Genomic DNA, 24,703 nt, shown 5'->3' on the forward strand with positions numbered 1-24,703 from the left:
ACTGGTTCTGAGCATAAAAGTGTAGTGCAAGTATTTATATTCTCTTTCTGCTTAGAAAGTGGTCCTCTTGAAGGCACATTCCAAATCCCTGAACTCCAGCTTGTTTGAAGTATAACTTTGCATTCAGTCTCCATTTGAATCAGATCTCACCGCCAGCTCTAGCCTGTTTTTACTTTGCTTAACTCAGTGCCTTGAACGGAGAATATGCCAGAAAAAATCTTTGATTAAAAAAATGAATGCATTATTAATAAATGGTTGAATTTGAATGAAATGCTATGGTCCTTTTCAGGATGAAATCTAATAACACAATCTTGCCCTCAATCTTTCAATTTTTCCCTTTTATTATAAAAAATTTCAGGAGTTGGTATGATCATCAGAATTATAGAAGCAGTCTACCTAGATCTATCAGCCAGATAAAATCTTTGGTAACAAGTAAAATCAATCAAGCAAGTAGTTTACCCAATTCACTGAGTTATTCAACCAAATTAACTAGTTGTTTATTTTTTTCTTAAGACTTTTCCCTACAGTGAAATTACAATATTTCTATTGTATTATTATTGTTCCCAATTTGTACCCGAGTAGTGTTTTCTCCCACCAGCTGAGAAAACCATAGAGTATGGGTCAGAAATACTTAGATTTTTTTTTTTGTTTTCATCATTTTAGTACATGATTGGAGTTACCCTGAGACCTAGTTCTCAGAACTGGAATAAAACATCAGTAAGGTTGGTGGAATCCATTGCTATGGATTTGGTGGTGCATCTCTATGTCTGTAAAAGAAATATGAAAATTCTGGTGTTGTTGAATCACAAAGTCCAGGATGTAATGGGAGATGTGACTGGAGAGGAAGAGATGGTGCAATGCTTTGTCTACTTTTTTAGGATCTTGGGTTGGATTCTGGAGATGATGAGAGACCATTAAAGAATTGAAGCCAAATCATCAAATTTGATTTTAGAAAAATCATTGATTGTTGTATAAAAATAGAGGAAGAGACAACAGTTAATAGGATAATCTACTTTCTTTAAGTTCAATTGTATGACTTCCTGCAGTGAATTTGGTGTTATCTTTTTTTATTTTATTTATTTATTTTTTGTGTGTGAGGAAGATCAGCCCCGAGCTAACATCCATGCCAATCCTCCTCTTTTTGCTGAGGAAGACTGGCCCTGAGCTAACATCTGTGCTGATCTTCTTCCACTTTTATGTGGGACGCCGCCACAGTGTGACCTGACAGGCAGTGCATCAGTGCGCGCCGGGGATCCGAACCCGGGCCGCCAGCAGCGGAGCGCATGCACTTAACCACTACACCACAGGGCCGGCCCCAAGGGTGTTATCTTTTTTGTTTCTATGTTGTTAAACATCACTGAACATTTATTTAAAGGCAATAGAAGGATACTTTTATTTTACCACTTTTTATAGAATTTCCTATGTTTATCTTTAGTGGAATTTTCTTGACTATTGAAAAATATTTATGGAACAAAATACTTAATATTTCTTTGAAAAACATTTGCTGAGCTTCTTGGGAGTAATTTATTTATCTCAGATATGAAAGCAGTATAATTTAACAGTGGCTGGTATATGTGCCTATAAACATAGGCACATTTCTTTTTTTCTCACCAAGATACTTTTGTAAACATTGGGCTACCAAGTAGAAACACTTTTTAAAAATGGCTTAGAATTAATGGTATGGAGTAATATGCTAAATTCTATAACAGTATTGAGCAGATTATAGCATTTCCTTCTTATACTTTAAGGTACTTTCTTAGGTTGAGGTGGCCGGGGTACGGAGGGTCACAGGATGCCCTGTTTTTGTATCTGACTGTCTGGTATATTATTGGATTTCACATTCTTTACTCCACCCTACTGCCTCTAAGCTACTATATCAATCCTATGGCAGTTTAATGGCACTCTCCATTAAGAACTTTTCCTCATTCCCTGCTGGTACCCTTCTGTCACCACTCCACAGAGTGATTGCACCCCTTTACACAGTTGCTTGATATATGCAGTAAATGCCATGAAAATGTTATCAATCCACTGGAGAGACATTTTTCCACCTTCCGTGCCTTTAAACTTTTAAGGGCTGAGCAAAAAATATCATCTGTATAACACCCACTAAAGTCAGCAGCTGTTATATGAGGCAAATTCTACAAAATTTGACAAGTAGAAAATCCAGCTGAAGCCACAAATCATCTATGACCAGCGAGCTGAATGGCAAATCAGCAGTGATCGTGCAAGTTGTTCAAAGGAGTTAAAAAAAAAAACCCACAAAACCTTAATCATATGATTTATAAACATCTAGCCGTTTCACAGTTGTCTTTTCTTTGTCATTGTTTTTGTTTTTTTAACAGATAAAGACACACAATGTCATATTAAGCAGATCTTCACACATCCGCATTTGAAACTAAATCCCGAATTTAACCCAAAGATCAAAGATTATTACTCTGAAGTCCCATTCGATGTGGTAACAGTGACAATTGGAGCGGAGACTTCTAGATGTCAGTGCAAGGTGTACCTGCATGAACGGGCAGGACCAAGGTATAGGGACCTGGCTGGGGCTTGGTGGAGACATCACAGTGGGAAGCAGACATTTGAAGCAAACTTTGAAGGTGGTTCAGAAAAGCGGAGGCACAAGATCAGTTGGAGACGTTGCCAGAGTGTGAAATCCTTCCGCTTTTCAGGTGTCATATGGTTCAAAAGAACACATCAAGGGCTCTACTGATCTATTGGCAGTCTTCATATCTAATCTTTGTAACGATGTTGTAGCAAGAGAGGATCTTGTGATGTGAAATATTAAAGAGGACGAATTAAGGGAAAATTTAGCTTATTGTTGTCTTCATGTTTTTAGATTGTTGAAGAGTTAATCCTTCTGAACAATAGTCTCCTTCTACCCTACTCCAATTTCTCATTTTTGAATACTCAGGGATTGATTGCTTATAAACATGTTGGTGACAATTTGTAGACATAACACTAACTTTCCTAGTCTCATGGGATTTTTTTCTGTTGACTCTTTTGAGAGTCACCAACTTTTTTGTTTATAATATTTGAACAAAAGATAGAACCTCATTACCTACCATGTCCATGACAACAAATATACTCACGTTCCCATGCTGTATGGAAAGAAATACACTTGGCTTCCTTGGGAGCTAAGAGAGTCCAGTAGAAAGAAAAGAGGATTCAAATCAGACTAACTTGGGTCCCAACCCTGACTCTACCATGTGACTGGGCAATTTGTTTTCCAGTTCTATGTCATGGTCTCTATAGTTAAAATGGGGACAATCATAGTTTTTCTGTAGAGTTGTTGTGAGTATTAAATGAGATAATATATGATCCTGACAAGCGGTTAATAAATATTAGTTCCCGTCCTTGTAATTGACAGAGGACATGACTTGCTCTGCAAGATAACTCTTGGCATACCAAAGTACTATAAAACATAAGTTAAAATATTTTTTTTCACATTTTAGGTTTCTTATAAAATTGTACAGAACTTATCTGCCTTCTTATGTGAATTGTAGGCATTTAATAAATATTGATATGTGAATTCTTTTGGGCTGAATAAATGTTTCTCTCTGTCTCCTTCCAGCTTTGGTAGCTACCCTCTGGGCTTAGGAATGAACAAAATCTCAGTGCTTGTGGTGGATGAATCTCCAGCCCAGAGTGAGACCCTGATCACATACAAACTCACCATCTACAGAGAAGATCGTCCAAGTCTGCCCTTGTTTGAGGACTTCACAGCATGTGGTTTTGTGCAGGTAAGTGAATTTTACATTTGCACTGGGGTTGCATTGGGAGTGACCTGTTAACCCAGGTGAAAAATGCCAAACAAAAATTGTTAGGAAAAAATGTGTGCTTTCAAATCTAAACTGTAGTTTCATTTCAAAGGAGAAAGAGTCCCAACCAGGTATCTAAGATACCTCATTGTAAGTAGTTTTCTTTTTAGTATGGTGGCTGCTCCCTGCACTTACTGTGTTCAGTGGATTTAGTGTGGTTAATATTGAAAAAAAAGTCTGATTACTCACACTTAGTTATGAAATTAGTTTTACATCCCTTTTAAATTGTGCTATGTTCCTTGGATTTGTCCCTGATCTGCTTTGAAATTTTAAACTAGATTCAGTGGAGTTTATTTTAAAGAATGAGAGAAAAATGTATGGAACTATTCTACAGAAGGGATACCAGATGAATGAAATTAAATTTGCTTAGGTAGGTATATTTCTCTTTCATTTCTCACACCTTAATCATTCCTAAAGGCTGTAGTTTCTCTTGTGAGCAACACACATCATTTTATAGCCCTATTGATTTTGGAGGAGGGTGAACATTACCCAGAAATTTTGTCTTATTTGATGGTTTCTTCCTTTTTAGGATTTTATGTACAACCTACATTTCCTCACATCATAAACCCTCACTACAGGTGATCCCAGGGAAGAAGTAATTGGCACTCTCATCATATCTGCTAATCCACTTAGAAAGCAGAATTACAAATATGTCATGTCTCAGTGATTGATGCGCTACGGAGCATTGGAGCACAGAGGGCTAGTAAAAGAGAGAAATGGCCGACTGGGCCTCAGTGAGTAGGGTGGGTACCATGTTTGCTTAAACGTAGTAGCCAGACACAGTGTTCTCTCCCCCTCTACCCACCTCCACTACAATCCCATAATTTGTAAGAGTTTAACACTATTTTCTAAGGGTACCTATCACTGAGATTTTTATTTTTCAAGGAAATACACACCTGTAATTTATGAACTACTACCAGCTCAAAGGGAATTTCACATTGGTCTAAAGCAGGACAGAATCATTTTTCTGAAAGATATTAGTAGGTGTCCTAAAAAAAAAAAAAGATGGAAAAGAGTAGGATTCCATGGTTATGAAGCAGTGGGTTAAACAAAATTAGGTAGGTTTCTTTATTTTAGGACTTCTCTAAACCTTTCATATATTAATTTAAATGGTGGACCTTCAAAAGGGGAATATATAGTGTGCAGCATTTCCAAACTTATTTGACATCCTTTTAATGGAATAGCTATTAATACTCTTCTGTAGAACACAGTTAAGGAAACACTGGGCTAGACAGTGGAGAAGACTTCAAAATATGTTCCTCTTGGTTTGTCACTTTTCAGTTTGCTTTATTTGGGTTGCTATACCTCAGTCTTTTTCTGAACTAGAAAACAAATGATAGAGCCACACCAAAAATGTTCATGAGGGAGGAGACGAAAACTCAGAGGGAGGTGTGTTTTTGTCTAAGTATGTGTGTGTTTGTGTGTATATAATTATTTCCAAACTAAATATTTTCACCTTCTTTGGTGTATGACTATCTGTATTTTTTTGTTTTTCTTTATTCTACTCTAATATTTTAGGTAGAAACTAACTCTTAGAATAAGTCATCTCTGTGGAAAAGATAATAGTATGAATAATTTTTTCCAGAGTATTTATGGTTACCAAAAGCAGTTGTTTTTCACTTTAAAAAGCACCATAGATTTACTTTTATGTAGATTTTAATTTTTAAAAGTCTCTATGAGTGACTACATTTTCAAGTTGGTCAGTAAACTTGACTTTTTTATGGAGTAAATATCCAGCAAATGTTAAAAAGGAACATAAAATTCCTATATTAGGGCATGAAAGATGTATTTTTAGTTTTAACTTGTCACCAGTTAGGTTTGTACTGTTGCGTTTTTTGCTGTATCTTTTGAAGCATAATTGTGTTACCCACAGTTATTGGCACAGATGTATGCTTTGGTTCCACTCTAAACATAGTAAGATTAAATATGAAATGACTCATTCATTATTCTGCTATATGCAAAACCTATTTAATGAGTATTAATAGTTTAATATGAATTTTTTTTTTCAGTTTCTGAGTGTTCATAAAAATATAAAATCCTTATATTGAATCTTTAACACTGATATGTATTTCAGGATTATCTATTCCTTCATGGGTATCATTTGGAGAGCGCTTTGTACAGTTAATTGTAATTATATGCATGATGACTATCTAGAGAGGTGTCGGTAGGAATGGAAATGATATGAGTGAAAGGGATAGTGCAGTGATGGAATCTGCAGGATTTGCCCACTTGTCTCTGGTTTATCACTTCTTTTTCCTTATTATGACACTACTGCTTGTTGATTCAAATTCTAAAATAGTCCCCACTTTGATTCCCCGTATCTGTCTGACTACTTTTCCAGTTCAGTTTTCCAAGCTTGATCTTGATCAACTTAAAGCACACACTGTCATAGATTTTGCCAAAAATGTCCCAAGCTGCCCCTGTGCTCATTCTCTTCTCTCATGCTGGCCTGTGTGTTTTTCCAGCCTCGCGTCCCATTATTTGTCAGAGTGTATTTTATGCTTCTACTAATCTGGCCTGTTCATTCTTCCCCAGACGTGCTTCCCAATCATGCGACACTGTCTGAGGCTGTCCCTCCCACTGGAAGCTAAAAGGAGTTTATTTGATGTCACTCCAGAAGCTAGAACTGGGATTCCAGTGTAGAAGTTTTGGCCTAAATTGTATAAAGGAGTTCTCTAAGAGTCTCTAAGGGTTATTTATGTTACTATGTGCCAGGCTCTGTCCTAAATGCTTTACAGTTACAGTATCTTTAATTCTTACAGCATTCCTATAGATTGAATTCTACTCTAAGCCCCAGGTTTCAGAGGAGAAAATCTAAGGATCAGAGAAGTTAAAGAAATTGCCCAACGTGGCACAGCTAGTGAGTGGCAGGACTTGGATTCAAGTCCAAGTGTGCCTAATTCCAAAGTCCATGTTATATTACATTGCCTCCTTGCAGAATGGGCTGTCTCACAGGTAGAGACTTTTCTGTCCCAAGAGGTATTCAAGCATCTGCTGGAAATCCGTCTCTCAAGAATCAGATGAGGAATTAGATTAGGTGACTTTTGAAGTTTTCTATCATAATGATAATAAAGTGAGAAGTCATCTTATTGACCTTTGGTGTAATGCAAATTCCTGTGATTAAAATACACTTGCTGAGGTCACCTCATGCCAGCGTGGGCCGGCTGGGTGGAGATCGGGTGCTTGGGCCAGATGCAGGAGGAGCAGGCCTTCGCCCAGTGCCTGCCAGCTCAGCTCGGAGCTCTGCAACCACCGTCAGCCATGTTCTCTGCCTATGGGCAGACCTGTCTTTATAGACTCCTGAGAAGATCCAGACCCTTAGAGCTTGCCGTTCCCCGACTGCCTAATTCCAACTGCCTAGTCAAGAACGCTTTAGGCCCTGCTAACATTGGCAGTAATCCTCTTGAGCCCAAACGGAGTAAACTAGGGAAGCAGATGCTACTGTCCTCCAGACATTGGTCCTGGCCTGGTCTGCTGGCAGGGAGAACCATCCTAGGAAGACAACTGGGGAGAAGCCACCTTCACACAAACCAGGAATCCTTAGGTGGCGTGAGTAGAGGCAAAAGGCAACAATGGAAAAGCCAGGCCTCTGGGTAACCCCTTGGTCTGTTGGTGCCATCGGAGATTTTTCTAGCCTTTGCAGCTCCCTGTGATTTAGGGAAAAAAGGTCAAGAAAAGTTGTCAGAAAATTATGAAGCTGAGATGGAAAGGCACTTACTTCACAAGAAGAGGATAACCCAGTGGCCAGGAAGCGTATGAAAAGATGCTCAACCCCATTAGTCATCAGAGAAATGCAAATTAAAACCGTAATGAGATACCGCTACCCACCCACCACGAAAGAAACATTAAAAGGACTGACAATACCAAATGTTGATGAGGATGTGGAGCAATTTTTCTCTCACTTCTGGCAGAGAGTATAAAATGTTTGGCCACTTCGAAAAACTTTGGCAGTATTACTAAAGCTAAATATACATATATTCTATGACTTAGCAATCCTCCTAGCCTTACACCCAAGATAAATGAAGTCATATGTCCATCAAAAGACATATCCAAGAAATTTTTTTAACTTTTAAAAGACTGCTTTTTAGAGCAGTTTTAGGCTTACAATAAAATTGGGAGGAAGGTACAGAGATTTCCCGTGTATTCCCTGTTCCCACACTTGCATAGCCTCCCATTATCAACATCAATCACCAGAATGGTGCATTTTTTTACCAAGGATGAACCTACATTGATAGATCATAGTCACCAAAAGTCCATAGTTTATCTTAGGGTTTGCTCTTGGTGTTGTATGTTTGCACAAATGTATAGTGGCATGTATCCATCACCATAAAATCATACAGAGGATTGTCACTGTCCTAAAAGTTCTCTGTGCTCTGCCTATTCATCTCTCCCACTGCCCACCAGCACTGATCTTTTCATTGTCTCCATGGTTTTATCTTTTCCAGAATGTCATACAGTTGGAATCATCAAAATATGTAGCCTTCTCAGATCGGCTCCTTTCACTTAGTAATATGCATTTAGGGTTCCTCCATGTCATTTCATGGTCTGACAGCTCACTTCATTTAGGCACAAGAATCTTAATATCAGTTGTATTTATAACAGCTAAAAGCTGGAAACGATTCAATAAGAGATAAGCAAATTCGGTATAACAGAAAATAAGTTAATTATTGATACATAGAGACATGGATGAATCTCCAAAAATGTTATGTTGAAAAAAAGAAGCTAGATTTAAAAAGACATACTGTATTTCATTTATACGAAGTTTAAGAAGAGGAAAAACTAGTCTATGGTGATAAAAATTAGAATAGTGGTTACCTAGAAGCAATGGGTACCTCTAAGCATGAGGGAACATTTTTGGGCAAACGTCCTATATCTTAATCTGGGTGGTGGTTACGTATATAACCAGGTAGTATGTAGATATATAAAAATTTAATTAACTATTCACTTAAAATTTGTGCAATTTACTGTATATAAATTACCTATAAATGTATTTGGCTATATGTATATTATGTATACTGGATATATATTATACCTCAATAATATAAGAAAAAAGCATTAGTGGGGAAGTATGTATTATCTTCCAAGATATGCCTCCCTTCTCAAATATTATATTGATCAGAAACAAGATAATTACCATGCAATTATCTCAGACAATAGATTATATTCAGAATTTGTTACTATAATATGAAGAAAAATATTAAAAAATTCTTGTGGAATATATCCTACAGATAATTGCAGAAAAATATTTCAGTCATTTATAAAAATTCTTTCCAGAAGGTCTTAATTTAAAGTTTATGTGCGGTCCCACAGCAGTAGTATATTTTATAACATGGAAAAGTGTCTAACAAGCACTAGTATTTTTTTAGCCTTCGTTTTAGAAACTGTCAAGTGAGTGAACAGATAGGGAATGAATACTGTGGATTGCTTTAGATGCTTAACTGGGCACAAGTGGTCTCAGGAACTGGGAGAAGTCAATAGCAGAGGTAGGATTTTCTCACCATAGGCTCCAGTCAAAATTCTAGTACAGAGAACTTTCCCTAATTTCTCTTTTATGCTTAATTTCATTAGAGTCTTTAGGTTCCCTGCAAGTTCCATGATGAAGTTTAGAACACAAAGAGCAAGGGATAAAATTTCTAATCTCTATCAATTCTCAGGTATTTGAGAATTTCCAAATTAATAGCTAAAAATAGATATACATTATGAGACTTAGAAACTTTTGGTCTTCCAAATTATTCTTTTTCTTTTCTGTCAACAACCATAATGCCTTCATTATATTTTTAAGATTGAAGTCCAGAGTTGAACTATTGCATAGTAAATGATAGACTGTTGTGTTTGAACCCCCAAAGCCTATATTTGGCAAACTGAAAGGACATGAATTAAACTTTAATTGTATTTTATTTGTTGGTTAAGAGGAGAAATTACTATTCCTCCTTACATTTTAAATTAGATTTTGGCCTAATGGACTCCATTATTAAATTTTAAATAAAAATAAAGGGCAATTCACCTTCAAATAACCAAAAAAGTAGAATCCAGTTTGTGGTTAATCAAGTCTTCTCGTTTCTCCTTCTCCCATTCTCTCACCTCCTGGCCATCAACTATTCATTTTAACATTTCACTGAAAGACTAACAGTGAAGAGAAAGCAAGTATAAGGCATACCAGTGAATTAAAAAATCAATTACTATGACATTTTGGTGAATAATAAGATAATTTAATTAATTCGTTAATAGACATTTTGTATCATTTCTGTGATCAAACATTGTTAAGTACCTAATTAGCCATAATTAACTACTTGAGTTTAGTGTCTATTTCTGATCATATTGCCAATTGGAATTTGTATATGTTGCCACAGAGTCAACTCTTAGTTTAGTTATTATCAGTGAGGAAGAAAGGGCTAGTTTGCATGACTGATATAGAACAACCAGATCTGGATGAAGGCTTTTCAACCTTGGCATTACTGATATTGAGGCTGGATAATTCTTTGTTTTGGGGAGCTCTCCTGTGCATCATAGGATGTTTAGCAGCATCCCTGGCCTCTATCCACTAGATTTCAATAGTACACCTCTATTCAAGCTGTGACAACCAAAAATGTCTCCAGATTTTGTGAAATGTCCCCTGAGGGGCAAAATCGACCCCAGTTGAGAACCACTGATATATACCCATACGAGGTCCTGCTTTTCTACTTTCCACTGGTAAATGTAGTAAATCTCTAGAAGTATAAATAGTTTAGAGGTAATCCTTCAATGTTGAATGTTGAAGGATCATTCTTATCTTTTTTCATCCTTGTATTTTCAATCATTTCTATAGTCAGTGATCCTATTCTGACAGCTCTTTATTCTACTCATTAATTTGCCATCTTTTCTATCTAATGTAATTATAATCAGAAATATGTATTCAATTATAGAAAACATGGTTCTTAATGAAATATAGAAAAGCCATATAACATACCTAGATTGTTATATCATTTTGATTTACCCATAAATAGCATGATGTTTTGCTATTAGGAAGAAAAATTTAGAAAGTAATAAACTGCTATTATGGCTGGAATATGTCATGCTTAGGAATTAATAAAATATATTTATGTTCTGAGGAAATTAAAAGACATATCAGGAAATATTTCTTTTAATATCTCTTTCCAAATCAAAATTTTTTGACGTGGATAACAATATAGCATCTGCAGAAATTGATTCCTGTAGATGATCTATGGTCCTATACACATTTTTCCCCCAAAGTGTTGTGCCAGAATAGAGCCATAAATAAAACCTACAGAAAGGTCATATGGCAGAAGCATAGGAGACGACGTCTCATGGATCCATTTGCTAGAAACAGCTTTCATTTTAAAATAAATTACAATTAGTAAAAGGAAAATACCAAGGAAGAAAAAAATACCATTTTGTAAAAAATGATTTGTTCAGCATTTAGCTACACATTTAAAACTGGCATTTGCTGCTTTACTTAAAAGAAATAGCAATCTAGACTAGTTATTAAACTGAGTTATTAAATGGTGTGTGAATAACTCTAGTTATGGCATTTGGAAATGCTTTATAATTTTCCCATTTACTTTTTGTATCTTTCCGACACCAGAGAAGATTATTACAAAACAACTCATGTGCTAGTTGTCTAATATCTTAGCAAAAATCCATAATAAAAGAACAAAAGAGCATTTATCAGTGATAGCTTAATACTTTTGTTCATTTCCAAAGTTATAATATCAATTAAATACTCATTTTAGTGGTTTTTAGTTACCTCGCTTACCTCAATATACCAGAGGGATGTGATTTAATTTTTCAACAATAGAGTGTGTTGTAGTGAAGTGGTCCTGACCAGCAACTGTTTATTGAGTATTTGCGATGCCCCTTGTTTTAGGAACATGCCATGTGCTATCGAGGAATCCAGCAGCAGCAAGGGTAGTAGTAGTAGCAATGCAACATCTATAGAACATTTATTATGTGTCAGGCATCATGTTAAACACTTTACCTTCCTATTTTATTTAATGTTCTCCACAACCCCAAGCATAGGTGATTTTTTTTATCCCTCTCCCCGCCATTTTTTAATATATGGAGAAACTAAGACTTCAGAATAGTTAGGAAGCTTGTCCAAGCTTTCTATGTAACATATGTCATTAGTGGCAAAGGTGGGGTTTGAATACAGGTCTGACTTCAAAGCAATCCCCTTAAATCATTACTCTGGACCCTAGAATCTAAAACCTTCCTCATACTTAAAATCTAATTGACCTATTTAGGAAACTCTCATTCAGCCAGAATTCAACCCGTTAAAGCTTAGTTAACTAGAATTTGTTTCCATGGTTGTGTATAATGATAATTTTTACAATGTTCTGGAATCACTGCAATATTCTGAGGTCCTCATAATCTTTATTTTGGTCGGGAATGTTATGACATCAGAATCTTCCCGTCAATAGTATCTATTAGCAAAACTTTAGAGCTAACATCTAATATTTTACTAGACTCTCATATGTATCCTAATATCTGACTATCTGTATTGGTATCCAATATTTAAATTAGGTTATAATATTTTACGTATTAGAATTATCCTTAGCCAGAATACTATTATTGCTTTAATTGCTCAAATGTTTTCCAGTGCACAGGCTTTTTTTAATGTTATGCTTGATTACACGTTAGAGCAATTTCCAGTTAATCGTTTTCACTATTTAACACAACTCACTACTTTATTGTTTCTATTAAAAACATCCACAATACACTTTTTCAAAACTTAAAAAAAAAGGCTTTGTTCCTGTATTCTTTATGATAGTGAGAAGAATGTATTATGGAGCTGACAATACTTCAATGATACATTCATCAATGGACCTTCAATGGGAAGGACATTACCTCCAAACTCTTATTTAATCCTCACAACAAGCAGATAAGATAATGTACGTGATTTTTATCTACTCCACCCCACCCCCTTCTAAGAGGAAACTAAGTCTTAAGCTAATTATTTTATATTTTTATATTTATTTATAAATTTATTTACTTTTTCCATTTATTTATTTATATTTATCTTAATTTATATGTTTATTTTTCATATTTATTATATTTTATATTAAGTGTTTTGTATGTAGGTGATATATGCTTGGTGAACAGATCCTTCAAGTATAAATTTCCACCCTCAATGACTTATTATGATCTCTCTGCCTTTAATGAGTTAAAATTAAATGGGTTCCTGAATGCAGTGGTTGAATACTAGGTTTAGCTTTTAAACCTGTAGAAGAGAATGTCTCCATTGTAAAAGTCAGAATTTTCTCTTGCTCTATGAAGAGAATAAGAGTCAGTTTTCTCTGTGGAAATTATTTTATCAGAGCGAATTTTGTATCTTAGCAAAGTATCTCAGGCCGTTTCCCTAACCTAGTGGTTAGTAGACATGACCTCCAAGGCTCATGACCGTAATTGCTGATCAGGGAAGCCTGAGGTGCAGTCCTGGCTCTGCTTCTAAGTAGCCTAACTGGCTATGCATCCTGGTGACAAGCATATAAGCTCTCTAAGTCTCAGTTTTCTTCTCTTTAAGAATAGAACTAGTAATAGAACCTATCTTACAGAGTCATTCTGAGGATTCAGTTAGATGATAAATGCAAGGTTTTATCACAAGCCTCAGTGGCCAGTAAGCATTCGCATACATTGAAGACTTGGGAATTTTTGTTTAGTGTTCAGTTTTCTTAAAAAGCAATTGTACCTGAGAGGGATGGGTTCTTTAACTCATGATCTATTTTAGCGCTTATATAAATTATCTTTCTGAGTTGGTGAAAAAGAGTTGTGTTAAACACTCACCTCATGAGTTAATATAACTTACGGTCAGATAAATTACCATTTAAATAAAAACTTTTGTTCAGCACATCTGTTCTCCATGTTTCTCCAAGTCACATCTGCTTCCTTTACAAGAAGAAACAAACTTTTACTACTGTTAGCACAGCAGCGCCAATACAATGTGGAAGAGAATTGATCTTCCTGGCTTCTGATAGCATCCAGAGGTTTCCCTGAGTACGACCTTCTGCTATATATACTCATTTTCATTTGAAGTTTGTGTTTTGGCATTCTAAGAATTAGTCTTCTGGTTTCTGAACTGAACAAGGAAATAGAAAAGAACCCTGGGAGGTTTTTTCATAAAATATTTTGTTAGGCTAACCGGATATCAAATGTGACATTTGAAACTTTGAGGGAGATTGTGGCTAAAAGAGAAGCAGATACAGGGAGTCTCTTTTTTGATAACTCCAATTCCTAATACACCTTTGTGGGCTTTAAGTGTTCCAAAGAGCTCTTGATGTTTTATCTCTCTATCTCCGTGTTCTTCCCCATTTCTCAAATCCAAACTAAATCTAGCAAAGGTACATACGAGGATAGTGAGGTGGGTGGTGAGAGAGGGGAGAGCTCTTGGGTATTAGGTTAGGCATCTTTATAAGTCCTCCTCCCACTACCAAACCAAGTCTAGAACATGACTTAATTTTAAAAAGACATTTTTGGCTTTATCAAACAATAGATTTTGGTTCTGTATAAGACAAGTTAAAGCAAATGATTCCTCTGTGCCACTGGTTCTTAACCTTTTGGAGCAAGCAATATACCCTTTTGAGTATCTGATGAAAGTTTTGACCTCTTGTCTCGAGAAATAATATACAGTCACACCCAATGCTGTATACAATTTCAGAATTATGAAAAAACCCAGGTAAAAATTCATATCCTAGTAACCCACATTCTGAAGCAGAATGTTACCAGTAGCAACAAGCATAATAAATATAGTTTCATCTCTGGGATAAATATATATGATTACAATTCAATTTATTGAGCACCTGCTTTGTCCTAGCAACTGAACTAAGTGTTTACATATATTATTTCATCCATAGTTTTTTTTTTAATGAATTTGCATCCACTGGGAGAGGATTTTGGTGGGGCACACCAGAACTGACATACCCTGTTCAATATTTTATCAGTGACTTAAAGGCATAGGTCTAATTAATAATGGTATAGTTAAAGCTAAGAATATTTACAATTGTGGTCTCATTCTAGTCTGTCAATCTTCCAGTTTCACCAAGATTAACTTAAGGATAGATGAAAACAGACCAAATCATTCATCGTTTTAATGATAAAGAAATTAGTGTATATATAACAGTATTACATTTTGGAATTATGTGTGGTCTTTCCATGACCTCTATTAGCACAGAGAATCAGCAATTATTATAGATCTCAAAGCAAAATGCCACCAAATCCTATATGAACTTAGAAATAAACATCTGTGAGGAGATACCTAATCATTGCTTTCTTCTCACAGGCTCAGAAAGTGGTTATGAGTTGGAGGTAACGGTGGTCCTGAAAACACAGGGAGATTTAAAATTATGTCATTTGGGCTATTTATAATGTCCTCATTAGTCAAAGCCATTGATGGGCTTTCTTTCAGCAGGCTATAAAAAATTGTTTTTTGTTTAAAGAAAGGTTGGCCCAATGGCTCAATTAGGTAATGCTGAGAAAATTTCCACATGCGTTTGACCAACTGTAACGTTTCCTTGCACAAGCATGTGTTGGAGGAACAAGAATAAGGGATGGGGTATTCCCGGCAGATGTTTTTACCGATTGCAGAACCACAAGCTGGTTTGACATATGTTCCCTGAAGGCAGAATTAGGACACTTTACTGCCTGACAAATTTAACTTCTTTTGAAAATGCTGCTAATTTGTCTTTTTTTTCTTTTTCACCCACATCCTTTTTTTAGGCCGGGCTAATGAGTTTAAAACATTGAGCATGACCTCACTCTTCAAAGCAGCTCAGCCCTCTCCACCCCAGTGGCCCTCCAACTCTTTAGGACCTCATTCTTCAGCAATGTGGTACAGACTCTCACTGACTTTTCTGGGTTTTTACCTCCTCCGCCTCCCCCCTCCCCACCTCCCGCATGCTTGAGGATGATCTTTCCAGACCTAATGATTTGGAAAATAAATATTGCATGTGGGATTCTTGACCTGACAGGTTATTTTAAAATTAAATTCTGGATACAGTTAAGAGGCCCAGATTTCAAAGGTTTAAGAAATACCAAGGAGGGAAAATTTTTCTTTAAGTGAAATAGCGTCTCTTAAATACTTTGATTAAAATGTTATTTGTGCTGCCTGGATTTGAGTCACAACTACCACTTCCTTGTTGGATACCTTGGGGAAGTTTCTCATCTCTCAGATAGGATATAATAGTATTGACCCCATAGGGTAGTTTTCAGAAAACACTGAGTTAATATTGTGAAGAGCTTGGAATAGTGCCTGGGCACAGGCAGAGCTCAATATACATGTTTGCAAAGTATAAATAAATAAATAGATAAATGAAATATGTCTTCAGGTTTGTATAAGAGGAAAGTTTAAAACAGGCTTTATTTTTTTCTATTAAGGTCTAGTAAACTGAATTGGAGATTTTAAATTGCTTATATTTAAGTTTAGATTTAATAAGATGTAAACATGTGAAGAGCTTTGCAGAAAAAACCACCTATGCTAAATTATACTATAAATTTTGTAGTGAATGTGATGAAACGAAAATTCCAGAATTGAGTGCAAATTTGTCCTGAACATATGTTTTAACTTTGATAGCTGCTTGATTAATTTTGTATGTCATTTTATGAGCAATCTCAATGAGAGACTGAATATTCAGAGTATTTAACAGAAAGAGGGGAAGTATTTCTTTGCCAAACACAAGGATATCCTTCCCAGATATTATCTTCCATTAAAGGTAAGGAGATCAATGTTCCCTGTGCCATTTATAAATGAGCAGCAGAGGACAAAGATGGTACCTGTGTGTCATCAGGCACAAGGTATAACCATATGTGATTTTGTTTCACAGTATGTATAATTTCTTTAAAAAAAAGACTATCATTTTGAAAGCCATCACTTCAAAAGACTATTTATACCTGATAATAATCTAAATGAGAAAATGAATCCCATTCTATATATTGACATCATAATTTCAACCAAATTGCTAAACTCTCTCCCACTTTTTTAAAATCAGAATTTGTTTCAAATGACTTTTGGATATTTCCCAAATGTTAATACATCTTCACAGATTAGAGATTTGTCACTTTTGAGAATATTTAAAATGCATAGTATCTAACATCTTTTCAGCACTTAATGTGTACGAGGTCCTATTTTAATTGCTTTACATTCATTAACTCAATTCTCAAAACAAAACAAAACACTTAATGAGGTAGATACTTTGATAAAGCCCCATAATTTCACAGATGGAGAAATGGTGGTACAGAGAACATGCCCACAGTCACATAGCTTATAAGTAGCATAGCCCGTTTTTGAACACAGACAGCCTGGTTCCAGAGCTCTGATACTTACAAGCTATGCTCTTAGCCACTACATTCCGCTTGAAAACTAGATTGCTGAAATAAGTATTGCTTTCCAAAAGGCTTTGGCCCTAAAAATTAATTTGTAGGTTATTGTTTGGAACTTGTAGTCAATTTTTTTTTTCTGCAGAAGAAAATTGACAAGTGAGGTTAGGTTACAAGGAACCTCCAAAAATCCTCTTAACATATGATATCATTAATATCGTCAAAGAGTCCTGAGGAAGGGGGCAGGTATGCCACAGAGCCCTGAAACAGTTATGGGTGGGGAAAGGGCTCCAGGGGCAAAGCTGATAATGGGGATGATGCTGGTAGAAGAGGGTATGAGTAGCTGTGTCTCTAACTGGAGGATTGACCAACGGCTCTGTGGGCAGCAGTTGTATTCATTTAAAGGCCATTTGTGAATCTTGTGTTCCATGTCACACTAAACTTTAGAGTTGGGGGGATCTTGGATGCCCGATCCCTCACCCTGCATATGAGTAGACCTCAATACTTTGCCAAGGTCTATCCTTAATAATTTACTCAAGTTCACTGCCAGTAAGTGGAAGAGTGAGGATGAGAACCTATGGACTGGTTATCAAACCTCCTGGCAGTTAGTAGCTGAACCTTATGTAGAAGAGCTATTGGAATCAACACCTGGACGTGTTTCCTGAGTTCCTTGAGCCAGGTCTGTATACTTAAGAAAGTCTCTAATGCAAAATCGCTATTTCTAAATGTATAAAATGAATGATCAATTGCAAATTTGCTGAAGAGGTCCCTATTTTTTCTTTAGAATATGTACTCTGCTTTTCCATACCCTTATCTGTGAAGTCTTAGTGGCATCCACTTGATATAACAAAATTAAAAAACTGTCAAGAAAATATCTTTGATGAAAGGAAGGCATTCTATTTAGAGGTAGTTATAAATCATCATTTAAAAAAATCCTCCTTGAGTGATGTCTCCAAGGATGAGACTTACTTTGGTAATCTGTAAATTTACAATAGCCAATCAACAAATACATTTGTCTGTGTCAATACTGGCACAGAATGAAAAAATAATGATTCATGTAAAGCCCCGAAAATAGCATGCACTGCCTGAGACTCTCTGGCATCCTCTTTCCCAGGCTAAGTCCATCTGTGATCACACTAACCCCTCGGCCTGGCCCACAGCCCTCCCTGCCAACTGGCCACATGCCGCTGATGAACAGCCTCTCACCCCTTTCATAATCAGAGCACAAATATTAGATGAATTTCCTTTGAACCTTGCTTCCTCTTGGCTCTTAACATAGTCTAGCTCCTTAGAAGAAACACTTAACGTTCTGGGAGGCACAGATTCCCTTATTAATCATCGTTTTAGGTTTTTTTCCTGGATAAGCAAATATGAAAAGAATTTTTACACATCTCCAAGGGATTTGATACATTGTATCATGATTGGAAACAATGTCCCATTTCTTAAATATTTAATTAGAATTTGTCACTGCAACATGTGGAATATTAACTATTTAGCCCTTAAAAGGAGTACTAAGGTTTCTCTGTATAACAATAATATTAATGATAATAAACCACAATCATTTTCTATTTGATGTTTCTTCTGAGAACCTATTTCCTTAGACTGCTTCATGTGTAACTGACCAGACAGCAGCCGATTCATATTTAAATAACTCAGCTTAATAAAATAATATGTGTTCCATGTTAGAAGGAAGCATTCCAGAATATTATATTCTTTTTAACACCATTATCGAGTTAGAACACTTTTAACCATAATGATAATAATTTCCAGCTGTCTCAAATCCTAAAAGTAAAGTGCCAAGACCCCCAACTATATTTTGTTACTGAAACATGTGTAAACAATTATGAATATCTAAACCACACCGGCATCGGTTTTCAAACTCTCTCCAGAACTGTAGGAAAAAAAATGCCTCTAATAAGTATGTTGATAGATACATCCTACTTCAAAAGTTGGTTTTGCAGCCCCTAGAATAAAGATTTCACTTTTTATTGGGTATAATAAAAATGGCATAAATTTTAAATTTCACATTCAAAAAAGAGTAAAAGATGTCTTTGCAATTCTCCCTTCTGGTTTGTAAAACTCAGCTTTTTCAAAACTGCCCTGAGGATATGTGGGTGGAGAGTGATGGTCACTTTTCAGTAAGATCCCCCTTTTTGGGAGATCAAAGAGGGCCTCTGACTTGATCAAAAGTTTGTGTTTGTTTGTTCGTGTTCTGTTTTGTTTTGCTCTTTCAAAATAACCAAACAGAAGTACATGCATTCATTAGGCCAAGTACATGGATTCATTATGCCAAGGAAGAATTTGAGAGAAGATTCATGTTTAAATCTTAAAACGCTTACTTGAAATATATTTTTTAAATGAAGCTACCTCTTATTTTTCAACAGAAGAATCACATACAACCTCATTCAAACCTTATTTTAAACAGAGTGGATTCCCCTCTCCATTAGATTCCCCTCTCCATTAGCACAGTATTGTTGAGGATGGTGAAATCATTGCGGGTGTCTTGATTATAACACTATAGTTAGTTAACGGTCTGTTCCTGGAGCTTATTCTTGGTCTCTCAGCTACTTCTCTGCCTCTCTCTCTCTTTCTCATTCTCTTTCTTTGTCTCTCTCTCTCTTACTCACACATGCACCTGCATGCATGGGTCTGTGTGTGCGCACACAGTAAGTTTCTCTGGGTCAAATCCTAGGTCTTTGATCACCTCATTTAGCACATGCCTAGAAAACTCCTTAATTAATATTTGTAAAATTAAATGATACTTCCAAGCTAGATACAAAATTAAATATATGTTCTGTTTTTTAAAAAGTTATTGTGCTCTAGGTTATATGAATAAGACATCCTTTCAATATGTTAAAATGCATCATTACATTTGTAGCAGAATAGTGTTGGCATCGTTCCTGTCCTGAAGGTTACCAAGTACTATAAAGTTTCTAAATTCTTCATGTTTCAGTAAAAAGAAGGCCCCCTCTTAGCCTCAGACTTTCACATACTCAGCAGCAAGAGAGATATGAGGGGACTGAGAGAGAGAAGAGGTGACCTCTGGGGAATGTATTGCTTGTGAAATAAGGCCACCTACTTCCCTCCACTCCCCACGGGGGAAGGATTTCTTCTCTCTGACGTAATCATCTACCAAGTTTGGAGATGACTTTAAGAGGGAGAGAAAGATGCTTGTTTACCTGGTTGGATGTCTGCTCAGTTACGGGACTCATGGAATGGCCTTGCTCTACTAGGGGGAGAAAGAGCTTTCTGAGATACTGCAGATGGTGAGGTTCACCAGGCTAAGAAGGGGCAAGGACCTAGAAGTATATCTACACCTAGAGATATATCTCAGGACCTGGTGATCTATCTATCCTAAGCCACAGCCCCCAGTGTTGAAGCTGTAGGAGGTAGAAGAAATTAGGTTCTGTAGGCTTATCAGGGTCCCAGCATGGGACAAAGAGGTACCTGAGACTCTCAATGCTCCAGGCAGCTGCTTCGTCATCAGGGCTTGAGGCTCCCCCATCCACATCAAGTGTAGACAGTGAGCTTGATCAACAGTGATCACCAAAAGGAGATTTCTTTTCCCCTCTCCTTCCTCCTGACTCAAATCAAGAGGAGTGAGTTTAGGAAAGCTGTGAGAGAACGGATCCCATCCACCACCTCCAATCTTCTGGTATTAGTTTTCTATTTCTGTGTAATAAATTATCACCAATTTAGCAGCTTAAACAACATCCAATTACTAGTTCACGGTTTGGTAGCTCAGCAATCCAGGGACAGGGTGAGTGGGTTCCCTGCTCAGGGGCTCGAGATGGTGGTCAGGTTGAATTCTTGGCTGGAGGCTCTGGGGAAGAATCGGCTTCCAAGTTCATTCAGGTTGTTGCAGAATTCAGTCACTTGTAGCTGTAGGACTGAAGTTCCCGTTTCCTTGCCAGCTGTCAGCCAAGGTTGCCCTCAGCTCCCAGAGGCTGCATGCATTCCTGGCCGTGTGGTTCCCGCCATCTCCTAAGCCAGCAGGGGAGAATCTCCCACTCCTTGAATCCTTCTCAGGATTTGTCTCTCTCTGGCTTCCCTGTCTCTGATCTCTAGACCCAGATTTAATCTCCTAATTTAAGGTCAACTGATTTGGAACCTTCATTATATCTGCAAAATCCCTCCACAGCAACACCTAGATTAGCGTTTGCTTGAGTAACTGGAGAAACATGTATATATACCAGAGGCCGGGAATGGTTAAGAGCTATCTTAGAATTAGACCCATCATAAACCATAGGAGCTACTAATCTAACCTTCCCTGGGGACGGCTTTGGGTCCAATATGAAATTAAAGTTTTAGTGAATAGGCCTAAGTCTTTATAATGAAAATGAGACTTTTTATGACTGGCAATGACTAAAGTGTAGTGATACAGGACTTTAATATCCTTAAGGGAGCGAGGCCCATTAAGAAAGGGGGTAGGTTGGTCAATGAAGCATGTAGTTATTGGAAAAAATAAAATTATTTCTTATTTATACCTTACTAATTGAAACTCCTCAATCAGAACTATTATACGTGATTGGAATAAGCTCATGCAGTAGAGCAGCCTATCATAATAAATGTCTATGTGCCACATTGTGTTCTTGGCACAATTTATCTCTTTAATGTGCATGACAACCATATGTGATGGGCACTATCATCACAGCAAGCAAGGGAAGTAAATTGAGGTCTGTATGGTTTTAAAGATCACGAGGGGCTGGCCTGGTGGCGCAGGTAGTTAAGTGCGCGTGCTCCGCTGTGGCAGCCAGGGGTTCACTGGTTCGGATCCCGGGTGCGCACTGACGTACCGCTTGTTAAGCCATGCTGTGGCGGCGTCCCATATAAAGTAGAGGAGGATGGCCACGGATGTTAGCTCAGGGCCAATCTTCCTCAAGAAAAAAGTGGAGGATTGGCATCAGATGTTAGCTCAGGCCTAGTCCTCCTCACTAAAATAAAATAAAGCTCATCATATTAATTGTTATACAATTAACTGCTCTTAAACTACTAAGATATTTTTACCCCAGATGACGAATGAGGAAACCTGCTCAGCCAAGAAGTAAAATGCCTATTATCAGAGCTTTGGATATTTTCATAATCAAATCATGTTCTGCCCCCAAATAAATTCCTATAAGCCTGATACACAGAGTATGGTTAGGCTTCCAATTGTGTGTGTTATATCCTCTTCCAAGATTAATAGTTTCACTGCATTTTGTTAGCATTTCTCTGTTTGCTTTTTATGTAAATGGAATAATTTAAGAGACCTAGGACAGACCTCACTGACCATAAAGTGTTGCAAACACAAATCCTTTCAGAGGTAGGTAATGTACGTGATAGAATTAGGCCAAGTGCGAGGCAATAGGAAGTGGTAGGGACTGTGGCAAACGGAGAGCATGTGCGCTGTTAAAAGTGAACAACAACTACTCAGTGCAAGATGATTGTTGCCATTTTGGAATTCTGGCTCAGTATTGTCAGATGTCCTGAGTCTTCAAAAGAAACCAAAGATTTGGATTTTAGTGGAAGACTTCCCAAGTTCTGTATATTGGTAATAATTTTTTTAAAAGAACCCTCTGCAAGCCAAGCAAACAAATAAATAAAAGTTCTGTGATCAGATTCAACTCACAGGCCATCAGTTTGTGTCTTCTGATATAACTCAACTCACTCATATTATAAATGATAAACTTAATCAGTGTTTGTGTGGGAGGAAGCTTGGGAGTTGAGGAGAAAGGATATAATGGTTAGAGCAATTTATATTGCTAATGTTAAAAACCCAACTCGAACTTGATTTTAAAATAAAGTTGATTTACTAGCTGATGTAACTGAAAAATCTAGAGGTATTTTTGGCTTCAGGTGAAGTTCGATTCAGTGCTTAGATGATGTCACCTCGTTCCTCTCCATCTCACTGCTATGTATTCTAGTTGCTGCTTCTCCCTCAGACTCCATGGGGGAACTTTTGGGCAGCTGTGGGTCCTCTTACATAGCTACACATGGCTATGACCATACTAGACTTCATACCTTCATATCACATTTCTAGAAGCGCTTGCAAAATCTGCACAAATTGTGTTATCTCTGATTAGATTTTGTGCCCAACTATTTACTATTGGTAGATGTAAGTCAATGAGGTCTATCTCTAGAACTGGTAAGAGGCCAATCCCAAAACTCATAGCCAAGTATGGACAAGAATCAATTACCAAAAGAAATTAGAAATATTCTTTCAAGAGAGTATTGCTGGGAAACAAAGAACAGATTCGATATAGGGTTCATCTTCTTCTGTGAATACTTCTTCCAGTTCTAGGACTTTAAATCTAAAGATGGCTGTGAAGTGCGTATCTCTAGTCTCAACCTTCCTCATGAACTCCCTCTACTTCTCCAACTGTATATGAATCATTTTTACTTAGATAACCCACTTTCTGTCACCTTCAACATCTTTAATATCAAATTCATTATTTCTTCCCCCTCCTGACTTCTCACAACCTTCCATCATTTCTACTTTATTAGAAAAGGTTCTTGGGTGCAAGAAACAGAAATCAATTCTGGCTAACCTTAGCAGAAAAGGAACTTATTCAAAACATATATGGTAACTTATAGAACTGAGCTATTGAAGGAAGACAAAAGAACCAGAAAATAGACAGGACTCAAGGGAAGTTGAAGATGCCACAGACGGTGTCACATCATGAGAACCATCTGGTCTGGATGCCACTTCTGGCACCATTACTCCTGCTGTCACTGGACATTCTCCCTTTTCCAGAGCCTACAGGCTGCTGCTTCTGCCACTACTGCTGAACATCGGGACCGACAAACGGATTCTCAACTATCCCTTATTATTTGTGTCATTTGCTCCAAACCCAAAGTCTTGGGGTAGGACATCCAGTTGGCCAAGTTTAGGTCACATGTCCTTGTCCAATTTCCCAGAAAGATGGAGCAGCAGTACCTGGCTATCACAGTAGATAATGCCTCCTGAATAAGAAGAGATTGAGTAATGGACACTGAAAAAAATTCTAGTATTTTATTGAGCCTCACAAGAAGAAGAAGACAGCTACCAGTTCAATATAAGTAAGTGTGTTCTCATACCTCTAGTTGTCCAAAGATACAATAAAATAGGCCCTCTAAAGAGGTGATAAGTTCCTCTTCAAAGCATCCAAAGCATAGACTAGTTGACCACTTGGTGGCAATATTAAAGAAAGAATTCAGGCATCACACGGTTGGGTGGACTAAATGACTCTTTTTTTTTTTGCTGAGGAAGATTTGCCCTGAGCTAACATCTGTTGCCAATCTTCCTCTTTTTTTGCTTGAGGAAGATTATCCCTGAGCTAACATCTGTGCCAATCTTCCTCTATTTTGTGTGTGGGTCACCGCCACAGCAACGGCTGACCAGTGGTATAGGTCTGCACCTGGGATCCGAACCCGCAAACCCACTGAAGTAGAGCGCGCTGAACTTAACCACTACGCCATGGAGGCGGCCCCCCAAATGACTTTTTAAAACTTCGCTAATCTATACATTTTAAGTAAATGAAAAGTTATAAGGATATCTCAGTCTTAATTTTCTGCTAGATGCTGTTCTCTTTCTTTCACTGTCGGTGTGTTTGTAAATA

At 37.1% G+C, this 24,703-nt stretch overlaps 1 protein-coding gene across 2 annotated transcripts in view; it reads left to right on the plus strand.

The window, feature by feature from the left end:
* CPED1 (cadherin like and PC-esterase domain containing 1) overlaps positions 1-24,703 on the plus strand; it is a 265,453-nt gene that overhangs the window by 134,120 nt on the left and 106,630 nt on the right. For both annotated transcript variants that reach the window (XM_014785341.2, XM_087430096.1), the window contains 2 exons: positions 2,343-2,529; positions 3,575-3,743. In XM_014785341.2, the coding sequence (XP_014640827.1) occupies positions 2,343-2,529; positions 3,575-3,743 (356 nt within the window). The remainder of the gene's footprint in view (positions 1-2,342; positions 2,530-3,574; positions 3,744-24,703) is intronic.

The sequence above is a fragment of the Ceratotherium simum genome, chromosome 1, assembly GCF_057802395.1.
Source record: "Ceratotherium simum simum isolate JZ-2026a chromosome 1, ASM5780239v1, whole genome shotgun sequence".
In the NCBI taxonomy this organism is placed as follows: Eukaryota; Metazoa; Chordata; class Mammalia; order Perissodactyla; family Rhinocerotidae; genus Ceratotherium; species Ceratotherium simum.